Source organism: Podarcis pityusensis (assembly GCF_964106645.2).
Source record: "Podarcis pityusensis genome assembly, chromosome: 9".
Classification (NCBI taxonomy): Eukaryota; Metazoa; Chordata; class Lepidosauria; order Squamata; family Lacertidae; genus Podarcis; species Podarcis pityusensis.
The window spans coordinates 76,252,724-76,279,062 of NC_138034.1; the positions used below are offsets into that span (position 1 = coordinate 76,252,724).

At 45.4% G+C, this 26,339-nt stretch overlaps 2 protein-coding genes across 12 annotated transcripts in view; both read left to right on the forward strand.

Annotated features, from left to right (window-relative positions):
• Positions 1 to 4,069, forward strand: part of ZNF638 (zinc finger protein 638) — a 67,969-nt gene extending 63,900 nt beyond the window's left edge. For all 4 annotated transcript variants that reach the window (XM_081020613.1, XM_081020612.1, XM_081020614.1 and 1 more), the window contains 3 exons: positions 1,413 to 1,502; positions 2,327 to 2,445; positions 3,759 to 4,069. In XM_081020613.1, coding sequence (XP_080876739.1) covers positions 1,413 to 1,502; positions 2,327 to 2,445; positions 3,759 to 3,836 — 287 coding nt within the window. In that variant the 3' untranslated portion in view covers positions 3,837 to 4,069. The remainder of the gene's footprint in view (positions 1 to 1,412; positions 1,503 to 2,326; positions 2,446 to 3,758) is intronic.
• A 7,096-nt stretch (positions 4,070 to 11,165) lies between these two features.
• DYSF (dysferlin) overlaps positions 11,166 to 26,339 on the forward strand; it is a 191,700-nt gene continuing 176,526 nt past the window's right edge. For 5 of the 8 annotated variants that reach the window (XM_081020621.1, XM_081020616.1, XM_081020620.1 and 2 more), the window contains exon 1: positions 23,291 to 23,422. In XM_081020621.1, the coding sequence (XP_080876747.1) occupies positions 23,329 to 23,422 (94 nt within the window). In that variant the 5' untranslated portion in view covers positions 23,291 to 23,328. Of the gene's footprint in view, positions 11,417 to 23,290; positions 23,423 to 26,339 lie in introns of those variants that run through there. The other 3 variants (XM_081020617.1, XM_081020619.1, XM_081020622.1) reach the window with 1 other exon arrangement.

Consider the following 26,339-nt stretch of genomic DNA (forward strand, 5'->3'; position numbering starts at 1 on the left):
ACGTTCTCCGTATTAACTTGTGAAGCCCTCCATTGCATGGGACCGTATCAACCATCTTGGATCCTGAAGTCAGCAGGGGTTGCTTATCTCATCATCCCACCAGCAAGCTCAGCTGCGTGCTGATGCAAGAGAGAACATTCTCTGTCGGCCTCCTCCCTGCCGCCCCCCCCCCCCCCCCGATTGTAGGTCTTTCTTCCTCTGGAGGCATGGAGGGCAGTAACTCTGATGGGTTTCCACCAGCAAGTAAAGACAATGTTCTCCCAGGCATTTGGAATAAATTAGTGAATGCCTCTTACTTGGTTTGAGTACTTGCTGTTAATGCTGAAAGAAATGCTGTATCCTCAGCCCTGCTGTATACTTCAGATCAGGCACCCCCAAACTTGGCCCTCCAGATGTTTTGGGACTACAACTCCCATCATCCCTAGCTAACAGGACCAGTGGTCAGGCATGATGGGAACTGTAGTTTCAAAACATCTGGAGGGCCAAGTTTGGGGGTGCCTGCTTCAGATGATTCCTGTGTGTTTTTAATATGTTGGAAACTGCCCTCTGATTCCCATGCATCGTGGAAAATGGTCTGCAATTTGAAAGCGAAGCTAAATGCGAGCCCCAGTGGATCGAAAATTTAAAAAGAGAGATTAGAGCTAGGATTAGGTTGAGGTTATGAAGGGGTTCAGGTGAAGCAGGCAGACAAGAAATCTAATGAGCCAAGCCACGTAGGCATCATTGGAGACCCTTCTCTGAGAATCCTCACCTGGTGTGGCGTAGCCGGTGGCTAAGAGGGGAAAGGGCCTTTTCAGTAATACCCACCATTGAGTCAGTGTCAAATAGGGGTGTCCTGACACTGAGGACTTATTGCTGAAGGCAGCCCTGTTTTGGGAAGTTTTTAATGTTTGGTGTTTTATTCTGTTTTTAATCTGTTGGGAGCCGCCCACAATGGCTGGGGAAACCCAGCCGGATGGGTGGAGGTATAAATAATAAATTATTATTATTATTATTATTATTATTATTATTATTATTACAGTGGTCTGGTTTGCATGTAACATTAAAACCAGATTCTGGCTTAGCTTGAATCTGTAGGCATGCTGGTGCATGGAGTGAGAAACAAAGCTGTTTTGCCTCTCCTCCTCTCCTGCTGCTGCTGCCTTTCCCTACAAAGTGAAAGCTTTGCTTAGTGTTTTGCGCAAACCTGGGGAGACAAATCTGGGTTTGCCTAGGGTTGCACATAATCATGGTTTAGCTCCTGGGAGCGGGGGGGGGGGGGCAAAGCAGCTGCTGTATTCCTGCTGTGTACCAGCACAGTCTCTTATTCATGCTTCTCCGTAGTTTATTTTTATATGTGAACATGGCGTTGTTACTATACTGCATCTCCTGGGGGGGAAATATGTATGCTAATTAAAATGTTGCTCTTATAGATTTAACTGACTCAGAATGCGAGGAACCAGAGTCTAAACGGAGAAAAACAGATTCTTCAGAGAAATCCAAGGCTCCAAGCCAGATGAAAGGTAAGATCGTGTTACGTTCTACAATAAAAAGCACTTCAACATTCTTATCACCTGCTTCCTATTTAACTATTTACTAATTCAGCGGTAATTTGTGGTGAATCTTTTGATCTGTCCCCACATTTGGGATGTAACAGAGTTGGGAGTTGGTGTTGCTGTTGCTCTTTAAGCAAATGAAGCAGGTTTTTTTGTCTTGGTTTTGCTCTAGTATAAGATGTGTGGTCCTGCATCCACATGTGGTATCCTGTGGAAGTGACCTGAGGACTTCTTTCTGTGTTTTGCATGACAATATTAACAGTGACATGAATCTTACAGTTTGTTACCTGTGATAAAATTAGCAATTTATCCAACTGCTTCCTAAATACCTGTCATGGATACAGAGCCTATCCATCTCCTGAAGTGCCTCTATATCTCTCTAATACAGAACTAGCATAAATCTATTTTAAAAAGCTTAAACAGCCCAAGTAGCATAAATAACCAGACCTAAATAGCATAATTAACAAAGCAACGTAAATACAAAAAACAGTATAAACCGCTTAAGCTACATACAGAGGTAACATGGCACAAATAAGCTAAGTATTATAACTACATGGCAATGCTAGGTCATCTGAAATGGTTTATAGGTATAGTAGTTATGAAAACTGTCTTAAGCCTCAGTGCTTTCTGAATCATTGTCACAAAAGGAAATAGATAACTTTTGCATTTGTAAAGGGAGTCTTCTGGTTGTTGTGGCCTTTTGTATCCTTTTTCCTCTTGCCCTATCTGGGCAAAATAAAAGGATGACTTGGATTTGCACTTGTTAATGTGTGTGTCCTTTCTCTTTTAAGATTTGGATTTCCTTGTTCCAAAGGCTGGCTTTTTCTGTCAGATCTGTTCCTGTTTCTGTGTGGATGAAGCATCTATGAAAACCCATTGCCAATCTCAGCTCCACCAGGAAAATATGGAGGTAATACTTACTTGTTTTGTTTTGTGCTTCCTTCTAGTGAATGAAATGTTTTTACTGAAAAATGGAAGTCCATTTCTCCTGGAGTGTGACGTCTCAGGCACTAGGAAGGCACCGGGGGCCTTTGTAAATCAGATAATTGTGAAGTTGGAAGGGACCACAAGGGTCATCTAGTCCAACCCCCTGCAATGCAGGAATCTTTTCCCAGCGCGAGGCTCGAACCCACAGCCCTGAGTTGGGAAAAGAGTTATGCTCTACCAAGTGAGCTGTCCCAGGCTTCTGCAAAAAACATGCCATGTTTCTGTCCCAGGAGGTCAATCTTACTTATATGTGGTCATTATCTCCAGATTCTCTGTACATATGCACACATGCATATAAAAGAGTGCAACTGACCCTAGCAGCAGTGCACTATGAGGGGCTCATTAATCTCAGGGCAAACTATACTTTAGGGACGCGGGTGGCAGTGTGGGTTAAACCACAGAACCTAGGACTTGCTGATCAGAAGGTCGGCGGTTCAAATCCCCATGACGGGGTGAGCTCCTGTTGCTCGGTCCCTGCTCCTGCCAACCTAGCAGTTCGAAAGCACATCAAAGTGCAAGTAGATAAATAGGTACCGCTCCGGCGGGAAGGTAAACGGCGTTTCCATGCGCTGCTCTGGTTCGCCAGAAGCGGCTTAGCCATGCTGGCCACATGACCCGGAAGCTGTACACCGGCTCCCTCGGCCAATAAAGTGAGATGAGTGCTGCAACCCCAGAGTCAGTCACGACTGGACCTAATGGTCAGGGGTCCCTTTACCATTTACCTTTTAAAGTATACTTTAATGCCGGTTTTAAATGCATTTTAACTTGTTTCCAACAAGTTTACTTTTTAATGTTGCAAGCAGCTTTGAGCCCTGCTTTGGGAGAAAGTGATATATAGGTATGTTAAATAAATAATAAATCTGATTTGGGGGTCTGTGACATTTTAGAAGCTGAAGGTCCCGCCCACTTGCTACGCAGTCTCCTAACGCCAGATTCCCAAGGCTAGAGTGTCCTAGCATACTGGCCAGTCTTCTCTGTGCAGTCACACGCATGGGTCCAGAGCCAGTGCAGACATCATTTTGAACTTTCTAGAGCCAGGCTAGCGTTTGGCAGGCTGCCCACCCCCACCCTCGGGGCTTTGCCCCTCTCCTAAATGAACACCCTCAAAGCCAGCAACCAGGGGAGTGGAATGTCACCTGAGCAACGGCAATAAATTCAGCAATAAAAGCGTTCCCCTCAAAAACCTGAGAAGTTCTCAGTCGCTGCAAAATCGTTTGTTTCTGTGTTTCTCTGCAGAAATTCATGATCAAGAGTACAGCGGAGGAAAAGAAAAAGGAGGGTGACGGGGAAGCCGAGGAGCAGAGCTCGAGGTGATACGAAGACAGGAAGAGCCTCCCCAAACTTCACTTAGGGTCCAGTCAGTTCTGTGTATCGTGTTCATGTTTCCTTTTGTTCCTTTGAAGATTTCCATGTGGTATACATGTTGTATATAGTTTATTCAGTATAGGTGGACTGATCTGAATAGTGCGGTGGCTCTGGGTTGCTGTTTGCAGTGATGCTGGATGGGTTTGAATAAATGTTCCTACTGTGCTGCCGGCACAGATGTACACAGCGTTTGTTTTTTATCAGCTCAACGCTGCCTGTTCTGGTGTGTTGAAAAGCCAGACTTTGTGTTGCTGACAGATGTCTCCTGTCTGAATCCAGAAGATGTAGAGAATCACTGTTGCTCAGGGCTAATGTAGTGACAGTTTTAGTCTGTTGCAACAAAAACAGCCTTGTATCACCTGAAAGACCAGCACATCTTTGGTGACAGGAGCTGCTTGCTGAGTATAGGGACAGGATATGACAAAGAACAGAATCACCGCCTCCATGGTTTTCTTTGGCGTCATGTTTCCAGTGTCGGAATGGAAGACAAAGCTGCATAAATGCTGTGTTGCCTCTCCCGAAAGAAAGCCGGATCTCAGAAGGAAATTTCCCTAACTCAAGAGTTCTTTCTCATTCTTTAATTTCGAAAAATGTACAGTCTATAAAAGCACATGGGTGGTGTTCAGGAAGAAAATGAATTTAATTTGCAAATGTCTGAATTAAGACTGAGCACCTGGAGGAATTCCTAGGTGGTTTTAATTTTTTGTGGTAGATAATAAGACATTAAATTGATTCAGTTTTGCTGTATTTAACTATTGCTGAGTATTCTGAAAGGGGATGAGAGAAACCCATAATGTGTTGCCAAGTTGCAAATGCTTTTATTTAGAGAATGCAACTTTCTTACCAGAACACTATATGTGTAATTCTAATTTAGTCTTTGTGCCATCCTGGTAATAAAAATCACACACACCCCGCAAAAAAATACATATTTTGTTTGTTTCACCAGAAAGCTCGGAATTCCAGTAGTCGAAAGATAAGTTTGTGCTGCAGTTCTGTACTCCCTTAGCTGTGAGTTGAGAACAGCCTGTTGGATCAAGCCGGTGGCCCATTGAGTTCAGCATCTTGCTCTCAGGGTGACCCCTGATGACTGTGGGAAGCCAGCAAACAGGATCTGAACACAGCAGCGCTCGGCTCATCTGCAGTTCCCAGCAACTAGTATTCAGAGGCAGAGAGCCTCCCACAGTGATCTAGCATACACTGGACTCAGTGGGACTTACATCTGAGTAGACTGGCTTAGGATTGTGCTGTTTCTTTATCCTGAGCAAATAATAATAATAATAATAATAATAATAATAATAATAATAATAATATTTATACCCTGCCCAACTGGCTGGGTTTCCCCAGCCACATATTTGCTTCCCTTTCCCCCCTCCCCAAAAATAATATATTCAAAAGCTAGAGGTTCCTTAACTGGATGTTTGCCATTCTCTGAACATCCTGTCTGATTTGCAGACATGGTCACGTGCTCCTCTTTTTCTAACAGGTACATTTAGGCAGCTTGCACATGGTTTTTTTGTTTTTTTATTGATTGTATTGCACATGCACACAAATCAAAATGCACAAACTTAAACAAAAGAAGAAGAAAATACAAACGCTTATGTAGAGAGAGCAAAAAAGAAAAGAATAAAAGCAGAAACTCCAGAAAGGAAGAAAGAAGTAAGAGATATAAATATATGCCTCTCGTAAGCACATTTAAATCTTGAAAAGAAAAAGAAAGAAAAGGAAAAAGGGAGCATACATAAAACAACAACAGTTCATTCTTCAATAAACTCAGACATTAAAAAAAAGAGAGACACACACTTATGGACCCTCTGACCAGTTCAGTGGGTATGACGGCCACCTGTCAGCAGTAGGCAGTGCCAGAAGCAAAAGTGGGTGACCTTTGTTTAGTCACCTTGAGACATAGCATGACTTCCCCTGGACAGATGAATACAAACTATTATTTACACACAAAACTACACAATTTCCACCAGTTTTTCATCTTTTGGGATACAGACTTGGGACAAACACCACATTTGGTGCTGTTCATCACACGTGATAAGAACTTTCGCCCTGGGATGTGGGCTGGTTGCTATTAGTACCCAGTGCCACTTTTGGGGACATCCAATCTAGAAGCCGAAAAGGGGTGACTTGGTTCTTTCTTCTAAAATGTAAGCTGGCACTGCGTTTCATGACCTTATAAAATCGAATCGTTCTGCCAGGATCTTCCAGCCATGGCAGCTTCTGAATCCTGTCTTTAGTTTCCGTTTCCACTGTTGAGAAAAGAGCCTGACTTTCGGTAACTAGAACAGTAACTCCCATATATCGGGGGGAGTGGCAGATGGGTGGGATGGGGGGAAATGTCGAAAGTATGCAGAGATACAAAAAATGGGAGCTTGAAGCAACCAAGTGTGGAATACTGACTTTTGACAGGAAGGTGGACTGAAAAGCAGGAGGTAAGGTAAGGGAACAGGCTGCCCTAATGCACATAGACATTAAAAGTGTAGGGGCAGCCTTATTCTCCGGATGGATCACTTCCTCATCCTCATTGAGAATCTACCTCAAAATGTTCCCAGGGACAGAAAAGGTCATTGAAGAAACCAAGATATTTTAACGTAGCTGGGATCGGGTACCACTATGTCTGTCCCACCACAGAATGCCTCTAAAACGTGTGCAGCCTGTGAGTCACTTTGGACTCACAGCTGTACATGGAGGCGCAGGTCAATTCTTTGTCCAGGGCAGCTGTCTCCCAGCTCCATCTGGTACTCAGGCTGAGACCCTATCTGCCCGCGGACTGTCTCGCCAGAGTGGAGAATGCTCTGGTTATCTCCCGCTTGGACTACTGCAATGCGCTCTGCGTGGGGCTACCTTTGAAGGTGACCTGGAAACTGCAACTAATCCAGAATGCAGAAGCCAGACTGGTGGCTGGGAGCGGCAGTCGAGACCACATAACACCAGTCCTGAGAGATCTGCATTGGCTCCAAGTACGTTTCTGAGCACATTTCAAAGTGTTGGTGCTGACCTTTGAAGCCCTAAACAGCCTTGTCCCAGTATACCTGAAGGAACATCTCCATCCCCATCGTTCAGCCCAGACACAGGTCCAGCACCGAGGGCCTTCTGGCAGTTCCCTCATTGCGAGAAGCAAAGCTACAGGGAACCAGGCAGAGGGCCTTCTCGGTAGTGGCGCCCGCCCTGTGGAATGCCCTCCCATCAGATGTCAAAGCGATAAACAACTACCTCACATTCAGAAGACATTTTAAGGCAGCCCTGTTCAGGGAAGTTTTTAATGTGTGACATTTTAGTGTATAGCAGGAGCTGTGGCCGGGAGTCAGTGACTTAGCAGCACCTCTGCGGTGTTTACTGAAGGTATTAGACCCAACTGCTGCAAGTTTCCTTTCTATTCTGTCCCCGCATTACAGGTTGGACTGAGAGAATAAGGTAACAACCCTGAGTAGAAACCCAGATTATGCCAGATAAAGGTAGCCTCTTGGCGGCTCTGTGATTCTTTTCTTTGGGGCCAGCGTCCAGGTTTTGTCCAGTTTTTACAGCCCAATTGTTTTCCCTTGTGTGTATTGATCTGATCCTGCAAGTCCAGAGGGACTACATTCTTAAGAGGGATATAAAAATGTTCCATGCGACATGGAAAGGTACAGCTTTCCTTGCATCTGTTTCAGAGATGGTGGCAATTATTTAATCATTTAACTAATCGCATCCCATGAAAAGCTCCCGAAGTGATGCAACAATAAAAATGCATAGCAAATTTTTTCAAATCCTATACAGGCTTGAAGAAAAAAGCTTGTAAAATGAAGGTTTCCATTAGGTGTAAGCAGTGCTTTTTTCTGGGGGGGGGGGGCGGTACACAGGGGTACGCACACCCCTAAACATTTTGTGAATCTTTGTACTTTTGTCAATTTACTATATTTTTCCTGATTTGAACTATAAAATGGTGATTTTCTTGAGTCAAAATGAGAGTACCCTTAAACATCTTTAAAGAAAAAAAGCATTGGGCGTAAGATTATCAGAAGAGGCAGCTGGATCAGACCAAAGGTCCATCTAGTAGTCCGGCATCCTGTTCTCTCAATGGCCAAATAAATGCCTGTGGGAAACCTTCCTCCTGTGGTTTCCAGCAACTGGTATTCTGGGATGGCAGCTGCTGATAGACCTGACTCCTCCATGACTCTGTAAAGTTAGTTTTCAGAGCTATCTATCACTGCTTTCTGTGGGAATGAGTTCCAGATCTTAATTATGTCATTCATGGTTTGCTTAATTCATTTTATCTCTCTGCTCATCCCCCACTTTAAAAAAGGCTCCCCGCGTGGTTTACAAATGTCCATGATAACACAGTTCATGCCCTCAATCTTGCAATCTTAAGACACAACACAAAAGGAAAAGGCAATGGGAGGGAGGAGGGAAGAAGCAAACTCACTATCTCATAGTTACAAAATGTTTTGTAATGACCAACTGGAACTGAAAGATTTCAAGGCGAGGAGGAGCAAAATGTTGCAGATTCTTCAGCAGAGAATGGATAAAACAGTGGAAGAAGCATCTCAGAATTAAGGAACAGCTCGAAGAGGAATGGTTGAGAGAAAATCGAATGAGAAAAGCTGCTGCAAATGATACAGCTGGGAATGAGCAGGTTTCTTCAAAGAAATAAGTGACTGGTTTAACAACGCTCCGATATGAATCTATGTTGCAACGTGATCTGGAATTATGTGCAGTTCTGATTGCCCCATTTTAAAAAGGATATCGCAGCAGAGCTGGAAAACGGTGCAGGAAAGGTTTAAAAAAGGGAGCAGGAGCAACGTCCCTACAAAGGAGGTTGTTGCATTTGCTTTTGTTTTTTAAATTTTTATTTTTGCATTTTCAAGTTTATATAGAATAAACAAAGGAAAGAAGATACGCCATCAAATAAAAACAAAAAATCCCCTTTGACTTCCCTCCCCTTCCTTATTGGTGGATCCTCATAAAGATTTTTCCCTCTGCATCTCTTCCCTAACTCTATTATAATTCAAATTTTTACTACAGGTTTTCTGTCAGTCCTACCAATGAATGTAATTGTTCACCCTAGTTTTTCAAATAAATTATATACTCTCCCCATTCTTTAGTAAACTCAGCCTCTTCCTGGTTTCTAATTCTTCCTGTAAGTTTTGCTATCTCAGCATTGCTCATCAATTTTATCTGCCATTCTTCCTTGGTCGGAGTTGTACCATCTTTCCACCTGTTGCATTTCTGGTGCTAGAAAATGAGGCCATGAACAGGAATTTCAAAAATTTTGCACTATGTGGAGAAAGAGACTAGCCTCTCTCATAATATTAGAAATCCGTTATTAGACGACACACCTAGGATTCTGGGATAAGGAAGCAAGAGCTGCTCTCCGCTTCTGAGAAAATAAAGCCTGTCTTTCAACTCAGATCTGCGCCCCTTGCCATAAAACGAAACGCAGGCTCCTGCGTAGGCAGAAAGCAGAAGTAAAAAGGAACATGGCAATTTTCAATGTTGCAAAGCCAGGGGCTAACTTTGGATGGGGGGAACTCGGTAAAAAGGGTCATTGGAAGCCAAATGGTATAACATTACCTGAAGATTAGAGGTTGTGGAAACACAGAGGCAGGTGGTGGCCGTGTCATGGAATGACCTCCTGGCCGAAATACGGGAAGCCCCATCAGGGTTGGCATTCCGCCCTGTGAAGGGAAGCATTTCCCTGAATTGAAATCCCTATGCCAAGAAAGAAAGAAAGAGAGAGAGAAAAGAGAGAAAGAAAGAGAGAAAGGAAGAAAGAGAAAAAGAAAGAGAGAGAGAGAGAAAGAAAGGAAGAAAGAAAGAAAGAAAGAAAGAAAGAAAGAAAGAAAGAAAGAAAGAAAGAAAGAAAAGGGAAAAAGGAAGCTCTGAGGATGCTCATTTTTTAGCGTTTGACAGAAATGCCCAGAAAAGCCCAAATTGTTTCCTAGGGAAGCCAATGGGGGTTCACACCTCACTAATCCTAATACCTGTTTCAGTAAACGCAATTTAATAACCACAACAGTCCCCAAAGATTCTGCTCAGCCACCTTCGGCAGAGCGAGGGGGTGGGGGCCATTTTCTGCGCTGAATCGATGAAAGGGAGAGAGAAAATGATTTATTTATCAAGGAGTTTGAGGTGGTGCACCTAATTTACTCCTTCGCCATTTTACCCTCGCCACAACCCTGTGAGGTTGGCTAGGCTGAGAGGCAGTGGCCGTTCCCACCACCCTTCTGAGTAATACCCCTCCCCACCCTCTCACTATATATAAGGCTCTGGTGATTTCTGTTTCAGTGTACAGTGGTACCTCGAGTTACATACGCTTCAGGTTACAGACTCCACTAACCCAGAAACAGAACCTCGGGTTAAGAACTTTGCTTCAGGATGAGAACAGAAATCATGCTCTGGCAGCGCAGCGGCAGTGGGAGGCCCCATTAGCCAAAGTGGTGCTTTAGGTTAAGAACCGTTTCAGGTTAAGAATGGACTTCCGGAATGAATTAAGTACTTAACCCAAGGTACCACTGTATCTGAAGAAGTGTGCATGCACACGAAAGCTCATACCAAGAACAAACTTAGTTGGTCTCTAAGGTGCTACTGGACATTTTTTTAAATTAGATATATATATATATATATATATATATATATATATATATATATATATTTCTACTGCGTCAGACCAAACTCCCCTGCCCCTCCCCCTCTTCCCACCTTTTCTTCTTCTTCCTAATTGTTTAAAACAATTCATAAACCAAGAACTCATACATTGACCACTAATAATCAAGCATAGGTTGTAGATATTTTTCCACATTTATTATGTATTTTTGTGATATACAAATGACATGAGAAAACTTGGTATACTTATTTGTATAACATTATTCTTGTTTATAAAACCCGAGAGAGAGAAGTTAGTCATCAGAGAATCTAAAATAAAAAAATTGCACTTGTCAGATGTTGTGATTCAGTTAACCAACCAAGTAATATTGGGGGGGGGGGGTCTACATCTGTTAGGAGAAAAACGGCTCATGAAGATGCTTATACGAGGCACAAAATTGTGTGCCTTAAGGGAAATTCCCACTGAAAAGCTGTCAAATTTCCACTAAGAATTTAAAAAGCAATTGCAAACTGACATGGAAATGTGGCCAGAAAAATCAGAAACGGATCCTGGCACATTTGTCTATCTCTTTGAACTTGTTCTGTCTTGAGGCGATGACCTAAAGGCCAGCGCTGGAGTGTCCAGTTGTCTAAAAACGAACGCCAATGTCTTTGCAGGCCCTCTTAGCTTTGGAGCTGGCCAGGGCTGGTGTCCCTTTAAGAGCTCTATCTGTTTGTCACTGGAGCTGGAGCCAAGCTGTTCTGCCAGCTCCAGAGCAGGAGGGAGACGGGCCTGAACTGTAGGGAAAGCAAACATCCCAGAGGACGGGCCAGATCCGAGGAGAGGAGGGGGAGGAAACCCTCTGGGCCTCCCAAAATGTTGCGGGTCTTCGTCCTCCACGCACAGAACGTCCAGACTCCGGATACGGATATCAGCGATGCTTATTGCTCCGTGGTGTTTGAAGGTAAGGAGGAGGCAGGATGAGTTTGCAACTACAGGGGCCGAGGCAAGGAAAGCAGAGGCGCAGGGTGCTGAGAGCACCCAAGGGTGCCGGGGGGGGGGGCGGGGAGAACACAACCTCTCTCTCTCCCATTCTCAGGGGCCAAAGGGGATTTGGAGAGGGATGCTTGGGGCTGTTTCTATTTGCAGGTTGCTGAATGCGGGACAAGCAAGAAATCAATCCCTGTACACATCTGCATAAACCTCAGATCTCCAGGGAGGTCTGTGACTTTTTAGTTTAGAGGGAAAGAGAATTAAGACGTGGTTAAAGGTAAAGGGACCCCTGACCATTAGGTCCAGTTGTGGCTGACTCTGGGGTTGCGGCGCTCATCTCGATTTCAAGGGAGGCATGTACAGCTTCTGGGTCATGTGCCAGCAGGACTAAGCCGCTTCTGGTGAACCAGAGCAGTGCACGGAAACGCCGTTTAGCTTCCCGCTGAAGCGGTACCTATTTATCTACTTGCACTTGACGTGCTTTTGAACTGCTAGGTTGGCAGGAGCTGGGACCAAGCAACAGGAGCTCACCCCATCGTGGGGATTCGAACCGCCAACCTTCTGATCGGCAAGCCCTAGGCTCTGTGGTTTAACCCACAGCACCACCCGCGTCCCAAGGCGGATAGAAGTTTATAAAAAGTCTGCATGTCATGGGGAAAGTGGGTGCAGAGAAATTTTCCTCCCTCCTATCCCTAGAACTTGGGCACACCTGGCAAAGGTGAATGTTGGAAGGTTCAGGACAGATACAGCCCTTCACGCAGCTCGTAGTTAAACTGTGGAACTCCCTCCCACAAGAAGTGTGATGGCCTAGGCAGCTTTACGAGAGAATCAGACAAATTCCCAGAGGAGAGGGAGATTGATGGCTACTAGCCAGGCCGGCTATGTTTCTCCCTTTGCAGTTGGAGACAGCAAGGCTTCCAAAAACCAGTGGCTGTAAACCCCGGGAGGGAAGAGGGCTCTGGTGCTCAGATTTTGCTTGCAGGTTCCCCAAAGGCAGGGGTCAGCAAACTTTTTCAGCAGGGGGCCAGTCCACTGTCCCTCAGACCTTGTGGGGGGCCGGACTATATTTTGGGTGGGAAATGAACAAATTCCTATGCCCCACAAATAACCCAGAGATGCATTTTAAATAAAAGGACACATTCTACTCTCGGAGAAACATACTGATTCCCAGACTGTCCACAGGCTGGATTTAGAAGGTGATTGGGCTGGATCTGACCCTGGGGCCTTAGTTTACCTAAAAGGTAAAGGTGCCCTGACCATTAGGTCCAGTCGTGGCCGACTCTGGGGTTGCGGCGCTCATCTCGCTTTACTGGTTGAGGGAGCCGGCGTACAGCTTCCGGGTCATGTAGCCAGCATGACCAAGCCGCTTCTGGTGAACCAGAGCAGCGCATGGAAACGCCGTTTGCCTTCCCGCTGGAGTGGTACCTATTTATCTACTTGCACTTTGACGTGCTTTCGAACTGCTAGGTGGGCAGGAGCAGGGACCGAGCAACGGGAGCTCACCCCGTTGCGGGGATTCGAACTGCTCACCTTCCGATCAGCAAGCCCTAGGCTCTGTGGTTTAGACCTACCCATGCCCAAAGGCAGCTGCTCAGCCCCGTTGAGAACAGGAGGCTGGACTAGATGGGCTGCTGGGCCTGATCCAGCCGGCTCTTAGGAGGTGTGTCTCCTGCTCATCCTCAGCCAAATTTCATGGCCTCAGAGTACCTCATCTTGGTCAAGTTGCTCAGCCTGCGAGAGAATCATATTTGTGGCAGGGTCTCTTCCAGGTCCAGAAAGGAAATGGGACCCAAGGAAGCGGCTCAATCCAGCCCAAGTTTAAAGTTCTGTGTTGGGAATTTGCCTTGTGAAATCATAAAAATGCTCAATTGTGGCTGTGTCCATTCACTGTGTTTCTGCTAAAGAACCTGCTTCTCTTTCTTTGGAATGGCTCAGAGGACCAGCCCTACCATTGGGTAAAGGGGGAGCAGCTGATTTTGGCTATTGCTCAGTCTTATTTCCATCATTATTGTTGCATTTCCACGGCCGGGGAGAGGCAACATCAAACTTGGCTTGCCCCTTGGGTACTTTGCATTTGGGCTGGGAGGGCCGGGGATTTGCTCTCCTGCCTCAGGCAGCAGAAAGCCTTGGCTGGGGCCACTTGAGGTGCTGCGCATGCGCATTAAGGTGCTGTGCATGGACTGCACCACATCAGACCGCAGGGGGCTCAGATGATGTAAGGCAGCACCGCGTAGTAACTGTATGTTGCTGTGGTCCTTTCCTGCATCCCAGGGCATCTAGAATGCTTCTCCCTTACATGCTAGCTTTCTCTGTGCGGGGATTTTATTTGGGCTTTAATTCATATGACGCCTCCCTCCCTTTCCATATTCCAAAGGGGGTGGGCGTCACCCTCCTGCGTCTGAGGCTACAGATTTGCTGCTGCTGCTGAACTCTTTCACAAGGAAAAGCAAAACAGGATCTGGGTCAGTGCAAACCAAAGGGGTCATCATCACCCAGCTACGTCTCTCTGGCAGTATTTTAAGGAAGTCTGATGACTGATTTCTTATGTACGTCGTAAAATTTATACCCAATTTATTGGCTATAATGTCAGAGCAACCGACGGTTGAATCCTATTACGTTTTTATGTGTGTGTGTGAAACCAAATGCCGCCCTTACTTTATTTATTCATTTATATCCATTTCATAAAATGTATACGCTGCTAGATTGCAGACGGAAACCTCAAAGCGGTTTGTGAAAAGATAAAACGAGAAAATCGAGGGGGAAATTTCAATAGTTTGAAACATACAAAAAGTTAAAATTACTAAAACCGGTTAAGACTCACATTTTCTTTCTAAGTATGCTTAGAGATCAAGCATGTGTCCTTTCTAAGCATTGTCTAAACAAGAGTGTTTTGAGCAGGTGCTGGAAAGAGTGCAGTGAGTGAAGGCACCTGCGTGAGATCAAGTGGCGGGGAGTTCCAAAGGACAAAGGTGTTGCCACATGAATGGAGCTAATTCTTCTAAACGCTAAATGGGAATTATTTGGCATGTGTGCTATTGCCTGTTCTGGTCCCCAGTTGTTAGGGACTTTATATGCTAATAGACATCCTGGGAAAAGGATCCCATGGGCAGAGAGAGAAGGGAGGGGTCTGTTTGGGGAAGCTTTTAATGTCTGATGTTTTATCGCTTTTTTATTATTATCATTAATTCTTTTGGGAGCTGCCTAAAAAATTGCCAAAAAAAAAGAAATGCCAAAAGAATTTTTATTTATTTATTTAAAAAGGGAGTGTTTCAGATGGTCTCTGGTCCTCCTCCTTTCCCATTCCCCCTCTGCCCCACCTCCATAGACTCAGCCTCTTAATCAGAGAGACTGGATCCTGCCCAGGGTATTTGGCAACAGGAGCTGCAGAAGCCCAGCAAAGGAGGCAGATGAGAAACCTAACCTCCCCAGCACCGCCACACCCTGCTCTTTTTATAGTTTCCTCCTTGCCGTCACACAGCGCCTTTGGATCCTGGCCCCAGCACCTGTTTGGCCAGCGGGGGCTGGGGTGGCTGGCCTGGCAGAGCTCTCTCTGTGTCACAGAAGCTCCAGCAAGTGCCCAGGGCTCAGCGGCCGCTTTGCAGAGGAGGAGAACATGAGAGGAGCAAGAGATTTTTGATCGTGGAACAGGCTCTCCTTCCTTGGAGTTTTTGAAGCAGAGCTTGGGTCATAGCTGTCAACTTTCCCCTTTTCCTGCGAGGAATCCTATTCGGAATAAGGGAATTTCCCTTTAAAAAAAGGGAAACGTTGACAGCTATGGGTTGGGTGGCAAGGGTGCTTTAGCTGAGATTCCTGCATTGCAGTGGAGTAGAATCCTAGAGGGTGTTTAAAAATATATAAATATTTATTTGGTTTTCAGATTAAAACTTTAGTCACATATCAAACACATAAATAAGATTCCATGGAATCTCCCAGACTTCCCTCCTCCCCTTTGCGGGTCCTATTGTTGATCATTTCCTCCTGTATCTTTCATGATGATTCAGATCTTTTACATTTCCACTGTGTCCAAAATTCACCATTGAACTACAAGTGTCATTCCAATTCTACTAACGATTTTAACTGTTTGCAATGCTCTTTAAGATAAGTTATAAATTTCCCCCATTCCTTATTAGATAGATAATTTATTACGGTCGAAGACCAGCTTTTAAAACACACTTGGGGGTACAATCCCAAAAGGAAAGCAAACTTTTAAAACAGCATACAACAATAAATTTAAAATTTATAAATGCGACAAGCATATAGACACTGAAAACTTTAAGATAAGCTATGACCCAGAGTCACCCATGGAACCAAGTTTGGGGATTTTCTTAATGAACTAGTTTGGGTCGAGCAATGGTCTATGCCTACAGATCTGTACACAGAATCTGGCGATCATCCGGGTCGTCTTATGATCTTTGCCTTACAGGAAAAGGTCAGTTTGTTGCTTCCATTCCTTATTTAAATTCTGGTCTTCCTGATTTCTGATTCTTCCGGTCATTTTTGCCATTTCTGCATAATCCATCCACTTCACCTGCCATTCTTCTCTGGTCAGGACTTTATCTTCCTTCCATATCTGGACCAATAACGTCCGTGCAGTTGTGGTCGCATACATAAATAGTCTTTTGTGCTCCCTTGAGATCCTACAATCCTAGAGTTGGAAGGGGCACGGAGGGTCATCTAGTCCAACCCCCAGCAATGCAGGAATCTCAGCTCAAGCATCCCTGACAGAGGGCCACCCAACTTCTCCTTAAAAACCTCCAAGGAAGAAGACTGGAAAAGGCGCCATATGTCCTTGCCAAAACAATCACTATGGAAATCAGAATTCTGTGAACTGCCCTGAGACCTGCAGGTAGAGGGTGGTATATAAATTCCAACAACAACAACAATAATGTAGAACTGCTCCAATGTCATCATTACAAGTCGTCCACAACCTTCCGAGGGAGACTGTTCTGCTAGGGTTGGCCTAGATGATCTCCGGGGTCCCTTTCCCACTCTGCGATTCTGTGATTTTATGATAAGAAGAGGCTGCTGGATCAGGCCAAAGGGGACCCATCCAGACCACCTTCTCACCAATGGAAAACCTGCAAGGAGGACCTGAGCGTCCTTTCCTCTCCTGTGGTTTCCAGCCACTGGGGTTCAGAATAACAACAACAACAACAACAACAACAATTTATTATTTATACCCCCCCCCCCATTTAAGGATGTGGGTGGCGCTGTGGGTTAAACCACAGAGCCTAGGGCTTGCTGATCAGAAGGTCAGCAGTTCGAATCCCCGCGACGGGGTGAGCTCCCGTTCCTCGGTCCCTGCTCCTGCCAACCTAGCAGTTCGAAAGCACGTCAAAGTGCAAGTAGATAAATAGGTACCACTCCGGCGGGAAGGTAAACAGCGTTTCCATGTGCTGCTCTGGCTCACCAGAAGCAGCTTAGTCATGCTAGCCACATGACCCGGAAGCTGTACGCCAGCTCCCTCGGCCAGTAAAGCGAGATGAGCGCCGCAACCCCAGAGTCGGCCACGACTGGACCTAATGGTCAGGGGTCCCTTTACCTTTACCCCGCCCATCTGGCTGCATTTCCCCAGCCACTCTGGGTGCTCCCAACTGAAATAATAATAATAATAATAATAATAATAATAATAATAATAATTTATTTATACCCTGCCGATCTGGCTGGGCTTCCCCAGCCACTCTGGGCGGCTCTCAACTGAATATTAAGAACATAATACAGCATTAAACATTATAAACTTCCCTAAACATGGCTGCCTTCAGATGTCTTCCAAAAGTCAGTTGTTGACATCTGATGGGAGGGCGTTCCACAGGCTGAGTGCCACCACCGAGAAGGCCTTTGCTGCCTCCGACTGTGGAGAGACGCCCATCAATAGCCCTCTCTTCGTCCATGAATTTGTCTAATCCTCTTTCAAAGCCATTTAGGCTGGCGGCCAGCGCTGCCTCATGAGGGAGGGAGTTCCACAGTTTAACACAGCGCTGCGTGGATGTTTCCCCCCGTCCTGAATCTTCCATCCATCAACTTCATTAGATGTTGAGTTTCTGTCGTTATGAGAGAGGGAGAAGAACTTCACCCGCTGTCTCCATGCCATGCATAATTCTATATCTTGCCAATTCTTCCTCCCTTCCTTTTCTCCAAACTGAAAAGTCCCAAACCGAGAATCCAGAGGCAGGACCTGATTTCCCAGATGGATTCTTTCTCTCCCCCTGGGATCACTGACTCATCAGTCCTCCTGCTGCCAAAGGGTATTTCCACCCGACAGGTGCAGAATTTGTGGGAGGAAGAGTCATCCGCTTTAAGCTCATGTTATTTAAGGTGGTTCTGCTCCACCTTCGACGTGCACAGGGCAGCTGAGAGGACTCATCCTGCGCATGCCTTCTAGAGCTCTTCTTCATGAAGGCTCCTGCATCACCAACCTGCGAGGCTTCCCCCCTCTTTCTTTTTTTCTTTTTTTATTTTTCAATGTAAAATTACAACAAAAATTACAAACATTGAATCCAAAATAAAACTATACAAACAAGAAAGAAAAACAGAACACAAAAAAGGAAAAAAGAGAAAAAGGAAAAGAAAAAACACACATCTACAAATAAAACATATCTTCATTCTAATCTAGTCATTACATACATATACACATATTGACTTCCTTCCTTTGTTCTAAGAAAATTGTACTCTTTCTAAATTGTTGTGTCTAATGTGGATTACCTTTATCTTTATACTTTTTACATCATTTTTCTTTTTCTTTAACCCTGTAAAGCATCATTCATTACATACCGATATACTTACTCCAGAACAATGTTTTTTCATATACTCTTTAGCGCATCCCCATTCTTTTAATAATTTCTGGTCCGATTGTCCCCTTATGAATGCTGTGAGTCTTGCCAGGTTTATATGTTCACAAAATTTAATTTGCCATTCTTTCATTGATGGAATTTTTCTCCCTTTCCAATTTTTTGCTATAAGCATCCTGGCAGCTGTCGTTGCATAAAGGAATACTTCCCTTTGATTGTCAGGAATATCATTTGTGATTACCGTATTTTTCGCTCTATAGGATGCACTTTTCCCCCTCCAAAAATTAAGGGGAAATGTGTTTGCGTCCTATGGAGTGAATGCAGGCTTCAGGCAGCTATCCGCAAGCCTTCTGAGCGTGGCAGGAGTTCCTGCTGCACTCGGAAGGCTTGCGGATAGCTGCCTGTTCTGGGGGCTGGGGTCGGGGGAAGCTCGGGCTTCTCCCGCCCCAGCTCCGCGGCTAAAAACGAAGCCAAGACAGCGAGCGGGATCCATCCTGCTTGCTGTCTTGGCTTCTGCCAAAGCTGCACGCAGCCGCTCCCGGTTGGAGAGGTTGCACGTGGCTAAAGAGGAAGCCAAGACAGCCAGTGGGATGGATCCCACTCGCTGTCTTGGCTTCTTTGCTCTCTGGGGCTGGGGGGGGGGGGGAAATAATTTTTTCTTCTTTATTTCCCCCCCTAAAAACTAGGTGCGCCCTATGGTCTGGTGTGCCCTATGGAGCGAAAAGTACGGTATACCTAAAAGGAATGCCTCAGGTGCTTCCCCCCTCTTTCTCAGGGATTGTCCGCCCTCCTGCCTGTTGCGATGCACTCAAGGGGACGGGGGCAATTGGCAGACCCCCAGCTGGCTCCAGCCCACCGGCTGGCAGCCGGTCGAACTCCAGTCCTCAGTTCTGCATCAAAACTGCGACCCAGAGCTTCAGAAACCTTTCTAAAGCTGAGCACGCAAGCCAGCAGAGATAAACTCCTCGAGGCAGAAGGGCGGACAGAGGCATATGTAAAGCATATTTACAAGCAGTTTATTAAGCATACATCAGGACAAAGGAAAAAAACATGTCTTCCCCCTTTCGTGTCCAAGCAAGAAGCAGCAAAAGGCAAAAGCTATACAGCTATGTTCAAGCTATGTTTTCCCCAGTAGTGATGTATGGAATTGAGAGCTGGACCATAAAGAAGGCTGATTGCCAAAGAATTGATGCTTTTGAATTCTGGTGCTGGAGGAGACTCTTGAGAGTCCCATGGACTGCAAGAAGATCCAACCTCTCCATTCTGAAGGAAATCAGCCCTGAGTGCTCACTGGAAGGACAGATCGGGAAGCTGAGGCTCCAATGCTTTGGCCTCCTCATGAGAAGAGAAGACTCTCTGGAAAAGACCCTGATGTTGGGAAAGACGGAGGGCACAAGGAGAAGGGGACAACAGAGGACAAGATGGTGGGACAGTGTTCTCGAAGCTACGAACATGAGTTTGACCAAACTGCAGGAGGCAGTGGAAGACAGGAGGGCCTGGCGTGCTCTGGTCCAGGGGGTCACGAAGAGTCGGACACGACTAAACGACTGAACAGCAACAACAATACACAAACGGAAGTTCCCAGCAAGCTATGCTGGGATGTAAACAGACATGTGACATACCACAGCTCCACACATCTGTTTAGGTGGAACAGAACATCAATATCCTAACACTGCCAAGAGGGAAGTGGCCCTTCCTGTTGCCATCTGCTTCCCGGCCCTGCCAACTTCCTGTCCGCCTCTCCCCATCTTCCCATCAGATTTCCACCTGAGGTTTAAATGGCTGGAATACTTTGAAAAGATGCTGTCAGTGGCTCAAATGTGTTCCTTCCAACTTTCCCAATTCTATGTTTCTATGGAACCCTCAGATGGCACAACTGGGTTTTTCTGTGACTGTTTTTCTGTGACTGTGGGCTGGGTCTCTATCTCCTGCTTAATCATCCATAGCCTCCAAATGGTTGACATAGAATATAAAATGTTCGTTAAAAATACAGATTTATTGAATTTGTATCCCAACTTCCCCCCTCTGCAAGAGCTCCAAGTGTTGCACCTGTGTCAGGGAGTGAGCAGGACAAAGCCAAAGTTTTCCCACTCATCTCACTCTCAGTTTCGGTCACTGATGAAACTCAAACAGAAGAATTAAGCCTTTTGCTGAGCTGGCTTGAGGCCCCATGTGATCAGCCTGGCTGCAGGCTTGGAATGGACACTCCTCAATGTGTCCTGGAAGTGGCCTGGGGAACTCATTGCAACCAGATGTCATGGTGGACAGAAGCACATGCGGTTTTCTAAGTATGTTAGGTTGTGGTGGAGGATGGGTGGTGTATTAGATGGATGCTGTATGCGGCAGGCAGGAGGGGAACATCCCATAGTCAGAGGCAGCCTCCCTCAGGCTACCCGATGCCAGGGAGGGAGAAAGGACAGTCGCGGACATCTGTCGCCATCTTGTTCTGCTAGTGAGCTTCATGGCTGGGAGGGGATTCGAACCCTGCCCTCCCAGGCCCTGGTCGGACACTCTCAGTGGGTCTCAAACATTTTTTTTAAATAAATTTTTATTATTTTCCTAATACATACTTTTACAACACACTACAATAAATCACATAGATACTTTTAGCTCTGCCGAGCTTGCGACTTCCCTCCATCCCTTCAGCGAGTATCCCTTATTTTCTTATATCGCGTATTCTATTTTTTAACCTTATATCTGCCATACATTGTAAGAGCTATTTCGGTCCTGCCAGTGTTTTTAAGGTTTTACAGTTATCCTTTATATACACCATAAATTTACTCCAGTTCTCTTGAAACCTCTGATCGTCCTGATCCCAAATTCTTCCCGTCAGTTTGGCTAACTCTGCATAACTCATCATTTTTGTCTGCCACTCTGCAATGGTGGGAACTTCTTGCAATTTCCAGTTTTGGGCAAGCATATTTCTTGCCGCTGCTGTGGCGTACATAAAGACTCTTTGGTCCGCTTTCTTAATTTCCTTCCCCATCAACCCCCAAAAAAGGCTTCAGGTTTTTTGGGAAAGGTGTATTTAAATATTTTCTTGAGTTCATTGTAAATTAACTCCCCAAAGTTCTTAACTTTATCACAAGTCCACCACATGTGGTAAAGTCTCCATCCACCTCTTTGCATTTCCAACATTCTTTGTCCTTCATCCTATACATTTTTGCCAGTTTTACCGGAGTTAGATGCCACCTATAAATCATTTTCATTAGGTTCTCTTTTAAAGCCGTACATGCCGTAAACTTCATATTTACATTCCATAATTCATACCATGCGTCCAATTCTATATTGTGCCCAAAATCTATAGCCCATTTTATCATTGCTTCTTTCACTTCTTCATCTTTTGTAAACCATTCTAATAACAAATCATACATTTTGGATAATGTTTTACCTCTGTCTTCTATTAAATCTATTTGAAATCTTGATTTTTTTGTCTTCAAACCCAACTTTCCCTTTATCATCATTCAATATATCATTAACCTGATGGTATTGCAACCAACCTGTAAACATACCTTCTATTTGATCATATGGCTTAAATTTTATCCCTTGTTTTGGGGTCTCAAAAATTTTTGTGCTACTGCTCTCTTGGTTCCATCGACTCGCCCCCAGTGCCCCCCACCCCACCCTGCCCTACACCATAAAAGCCCCCGGGATGTGAGATTACCTAGGAGGATGCAAAGAGGCAGGGGGCAGCAGAGGAGGGGATTATGGAGAGCACAAATGAAAACCAGACTTCCAAAAGCTGGTATCATAGGATCAAGTGCATCAGTTTTGTTTAATTAATTAAACTAAATTGTTTTCACCGGGTTTTGAATAAATGGGCAATTAATTTTTGCTGTTTTGAATTTTATCACGCTATTGCCAGGCGAAAATGTTCCTTTTTAACCAGGTCTTTGGCTGATTAATATTCTATGGCCTTTTAAATGTGTTTGTGGGAAGGGGATGTTATTGTTTCCTTTCCTTTTTGTTTTCACTATTTATTTTGTGCTTTCAGCCTGTATTTCTACCTTTTGAACCACACTGAGATCTTCAGATGAAGGGCAGTGTATAAAATTATTTAACTAATTAATAGAAAAAGAAGTGTGAGAACTCACGAGGAACGCCTCCCTTGTTCTCGGTGGAATTCCAGTGCAGTTAATGCAGTTAAACCTGAGTGAATAAAGAGGTGATTTCATCCTGCATGCTAGGCAGGGCCAGATTGAGACCTTTTTTTAGAGGCCCCAAACACTTAAAAGATTTTGGTGCCCCCATATATATCTCATTCAAAATATAAACAATAATAAACTATAAATCTAAACTGTGCTTTTTGAAAGGAAACAAAAGTAGGATGGAAAATAATCTTTACTTTTGTATGCTCCCACTTCATTTCTATTTGAAAATAATTTCTCCGACTTTTTCTAGTTGCAAAGTCTTTGATCAGATCCTCAAACTAATCTTACCCGACACATCTGCTTCTATACTCAGTCCAGATGAGGCATCCAGCCTGACTTGTTGCACTGTTGTTCTATTGGGATTTTAAATATACTTTAACTGAGAAAACGAACACTCAGAGGAGCAACTGGTGACCATTCGTGTTTAAAATCCCGCAATGGAAAATTCCTGGAGTGCTTCCCTTGATGCCCTAAGCACCTGCTTATTTTGCTTAGCGGTTCATCCAGCACTTATGCTTGGACTTTTTTTTTTGCTGTCTTTTATTGCCTATGGTTGCTTTTAAAATTATTATTATATATTGTCATTTAAACACCTTGTTGTAAGCCGCCCAGGGAATAATAATGGACTGGTGGCTATATAAATCTAACAGCAGGCAGACAGACAAACAAACAAACAAACAAACAAACATATCCCAGTGACGAAATGCGGCGGGGCGAGTAGCTGCGCGCAGCTACGCTTCCTTTTGCGCTCCGAGCATCCTGGGCGGCCGATCGCGCAGCGCCCCCTGGCGGGATAACGCGCCGCCCTGCCTGCCGACTGGTCCTGATGCTGCGTCCGGCGCTGGGCGGGAGGCGGGCGGCGCTGGGCGGGGATGGCTCTGTGTGACCGGCGGGCGCTGCGCCCCTGAAGGCGGACGCGCGCCAGAGAGAGAGAGAGAGAGACCATGTTCCGCTGCGTCTTGCAGCGCGCCTGCAGCCTTCCCGCCTTGGAGAAGGGCGACAAGCGCAGCGACCCGGTGGCCAGCGTCACCTTCCGAGGTAAGGGCCCCCCGAGACTCAGCCCAGAGGCAGAGGGTGGGGGGCAGAGGTCTGGACAAGGGGGGGGGGGGACTCCTCCTCCTCTCTGCCCCACCCCACAGGCTGCTCAAAAAGGGAGCTCTGCCCGGCACTCCTGTTTTGTTGGTTTTGCAGAGGGAGTTTATTCTAATCTGTATATTTGATTCATGCTTTTGGACTTACTTTTCATAGTGGCAGTCTTCGTATTTATTTATTTCATTGCATTTTATAGCATACCTTGTCTTTTGAGGAGCTCAAGGTGGCCGGCATGGTCCCCACCCCGCTCCTCATTTAATCCCCACAACGACCCTTCGAAGCATAGCTGTCAACGTTTCGCTTTTTTAAAAGGGATTTCCCCTTATTCTGAATAGGATTCCTCACAAGAAAAGGGAAAAGTTGACAGCTATGCTTCGAAGTAGGGACGCGGGTGGCGCTGTGGGTTAAACCACTGAGCCTAGGACTTGCCGATCAGAAGGTTGGTGGTTCGAATCCCTGCGATGGGGTGAGCTCCCGTTGCTCGGTCCCTGCTCTTGCCAACCTAGCAGTTCGGAAGCACGTCAAAAGTGCAAGTAGATAAATAGGTACCGCTCCGGCGGGAAGGTAAACGGCGTTTCTGTGTGCTGCTCTGGTTCCCCAGAAGCGGCTTAGTCATGCTGGCCACATGACCCGGAAGCTGTACGCCGGCTCCCTCGGCCAGTAAAGTGAGATGAGCGAAGCAACCCCAGAGTCGGCCACGACTGGACCAATGGTCAGGGGTCCCTTTACCTTTACCTATGCTTCAAAATAGGCTGAGAGGCAGGGACTGGCTCCCAAGCCAGGGACTGGCTCCTGGCCAAGTGGGGATTTGAACCCTGATCTCCTCCTGAGAGAAATGGAAAAGTCTTGGGTTTTCTCTGCCTCCACAGTCCGAGGCAGCGATGCTTCTGAATCCGTTGCTGGAAACCACCGGAGGGGAGAGTTGCTCTTGCGCTCAGATCCTGCTTGCAAGTTTCCCATTGTCACATCTGCTTGGCCCCTGGGAGAACAGGATTCTGGCCTAGATGGGTCCCCTTGGGCCTGATCCAGCCGCGATCTTCTCAAGTTCTTATGTTCCTGTATCTGCTCCTTTGTTCCTTCTGAACTGCTGTCTTCTGATGTGTTTCCACCAACCAACTCCAATTCACGTTTTTATTTGGTGTGATGTTGTCACGACCCTCTTCTTCTTTATACCTTTGACCAAATAAATAACAGAATGTATTTATTTATTGAATGATTATAGAGAAGGAATGGACACAAAAAACAACAACACAGCAACACCCAGAGACATTTTAAAGCATAAAATCATTGTCCCTGCCTGGAGATGCTGCCGGGGCTTGAGATGTGATTATTCTGCATGCAAAGCAGATGTTCTTCCCCTCCTGCCTTTCCCCTACAGACCACGCCAATGAGCATTGTGGGCAGCACCCATCTTACATTTACTGATCACATGAAAACCCAGTTAAAGCAAGAACTCCTTTAAGCCAGAAGTGTGAAAACATCCACAGAGTTTCTGCGAACCCGGGGAGGGAACTAGATGTCTGCATCCAGCAAAGATTTATATGGACATACCTATATTCCAGGGAGTGATCTCAGCAGAATTGTGGACTTGGAAGAGACCATGAGGGTCATCTATTCCAACCCCCTGCAATGCAGGTATCTTTTGCCCAATGTGGGGCTCGAACCCACCGTCCCGAGATTCAGAGTCTCGTGCTCTACCAGCTGAGCTAGGTCTCAACCTGATATCAAGTTGAGAGGTTCAGCATGTCGGTTGTTCCCTGGAAACAGAGGTGCAATTTGACATTTCACTTGTGTGGGGCAATGGTGGAAGTGGCATGAGGTATGGAGATGTGTGTAACCTCAGATAAAACTGTAGACAAGACGCCCTCCAAACTCTCCACACGGCTGAAAATAAGGGCCCCCTTCTAAGCTTGCAATAGTTCTATTTTCATGCCAGCGATTCCTGCCAGTGCCCCGCCCTGCTGAGACCTCTGATTCTGCTCTCCCTTCTGTCTGTTGCTGCATAGCTGGCCCTGCACTTATTCCAAAGCACAGCGTTTCTCAGAGACCTGAGGTCCAGAATTGCAGGTGAGGCGGCTGAAACCTGGAGATGGGTCAGCGACTCACGCTTAGCAACAACATTTGAGCCATGCCTTATTCCCTTTATATTATTTTAAAATTATTTTTTCCAGACGTTTTCACAATCACCTCAAATCAAATAATTACATTATTTCATCTGTTGACTTCATCTCCGCAGTGTTTTTACTCCTGGATTATATCTTTATCTATTACAAAAAAGTTTCTCTGCTGCAATCATTTTGTCATTTTTCTTCTTCTGCTTTTATCTAAAATCCTGCCTGTGATTTCATTTGGCTGTAACGCTTTTTAAAAATTAAAGCCCTCCATTTTTCTTTGAAAAGTTCATCATTCTGAGCTCTTAATTTCGCTGTCAGCTTTGCCATTTCTGCCTAGTCCATTACTTTCGAAAGCCACTTCCCCTTCATTGCAACCTCCTCCTCTTTCCATTTCTGAGCATATAATATTTTAGCTGCTGTTCTCACAAACATAAATAGTTTGGGCATCTTCTTTGGAACACCTGCCCCTATTATACCTACAAGCTTCTGGTTTGGCAGGGAATATCCCATTTAAACCTTTTCTTCCTTTTATTATATATCAGGCCAGGCCTCATTCCTCAGCGGGGAGCCAGCAGGATTTTCTGGGCCTGGTGTATTGTGTGTGTTATTTCAGGTCCAGATTCCTGCCTTGCAGGGGGTTGGACTAGATGACCTCTGGGGGTCCCTTCCAACTCTATGACTCTACGATTCTATGAAGTCACAGTCCAAATCGCCTTGCTGAAGGCTGGTTTGGCTTCCCATTTTGGTAC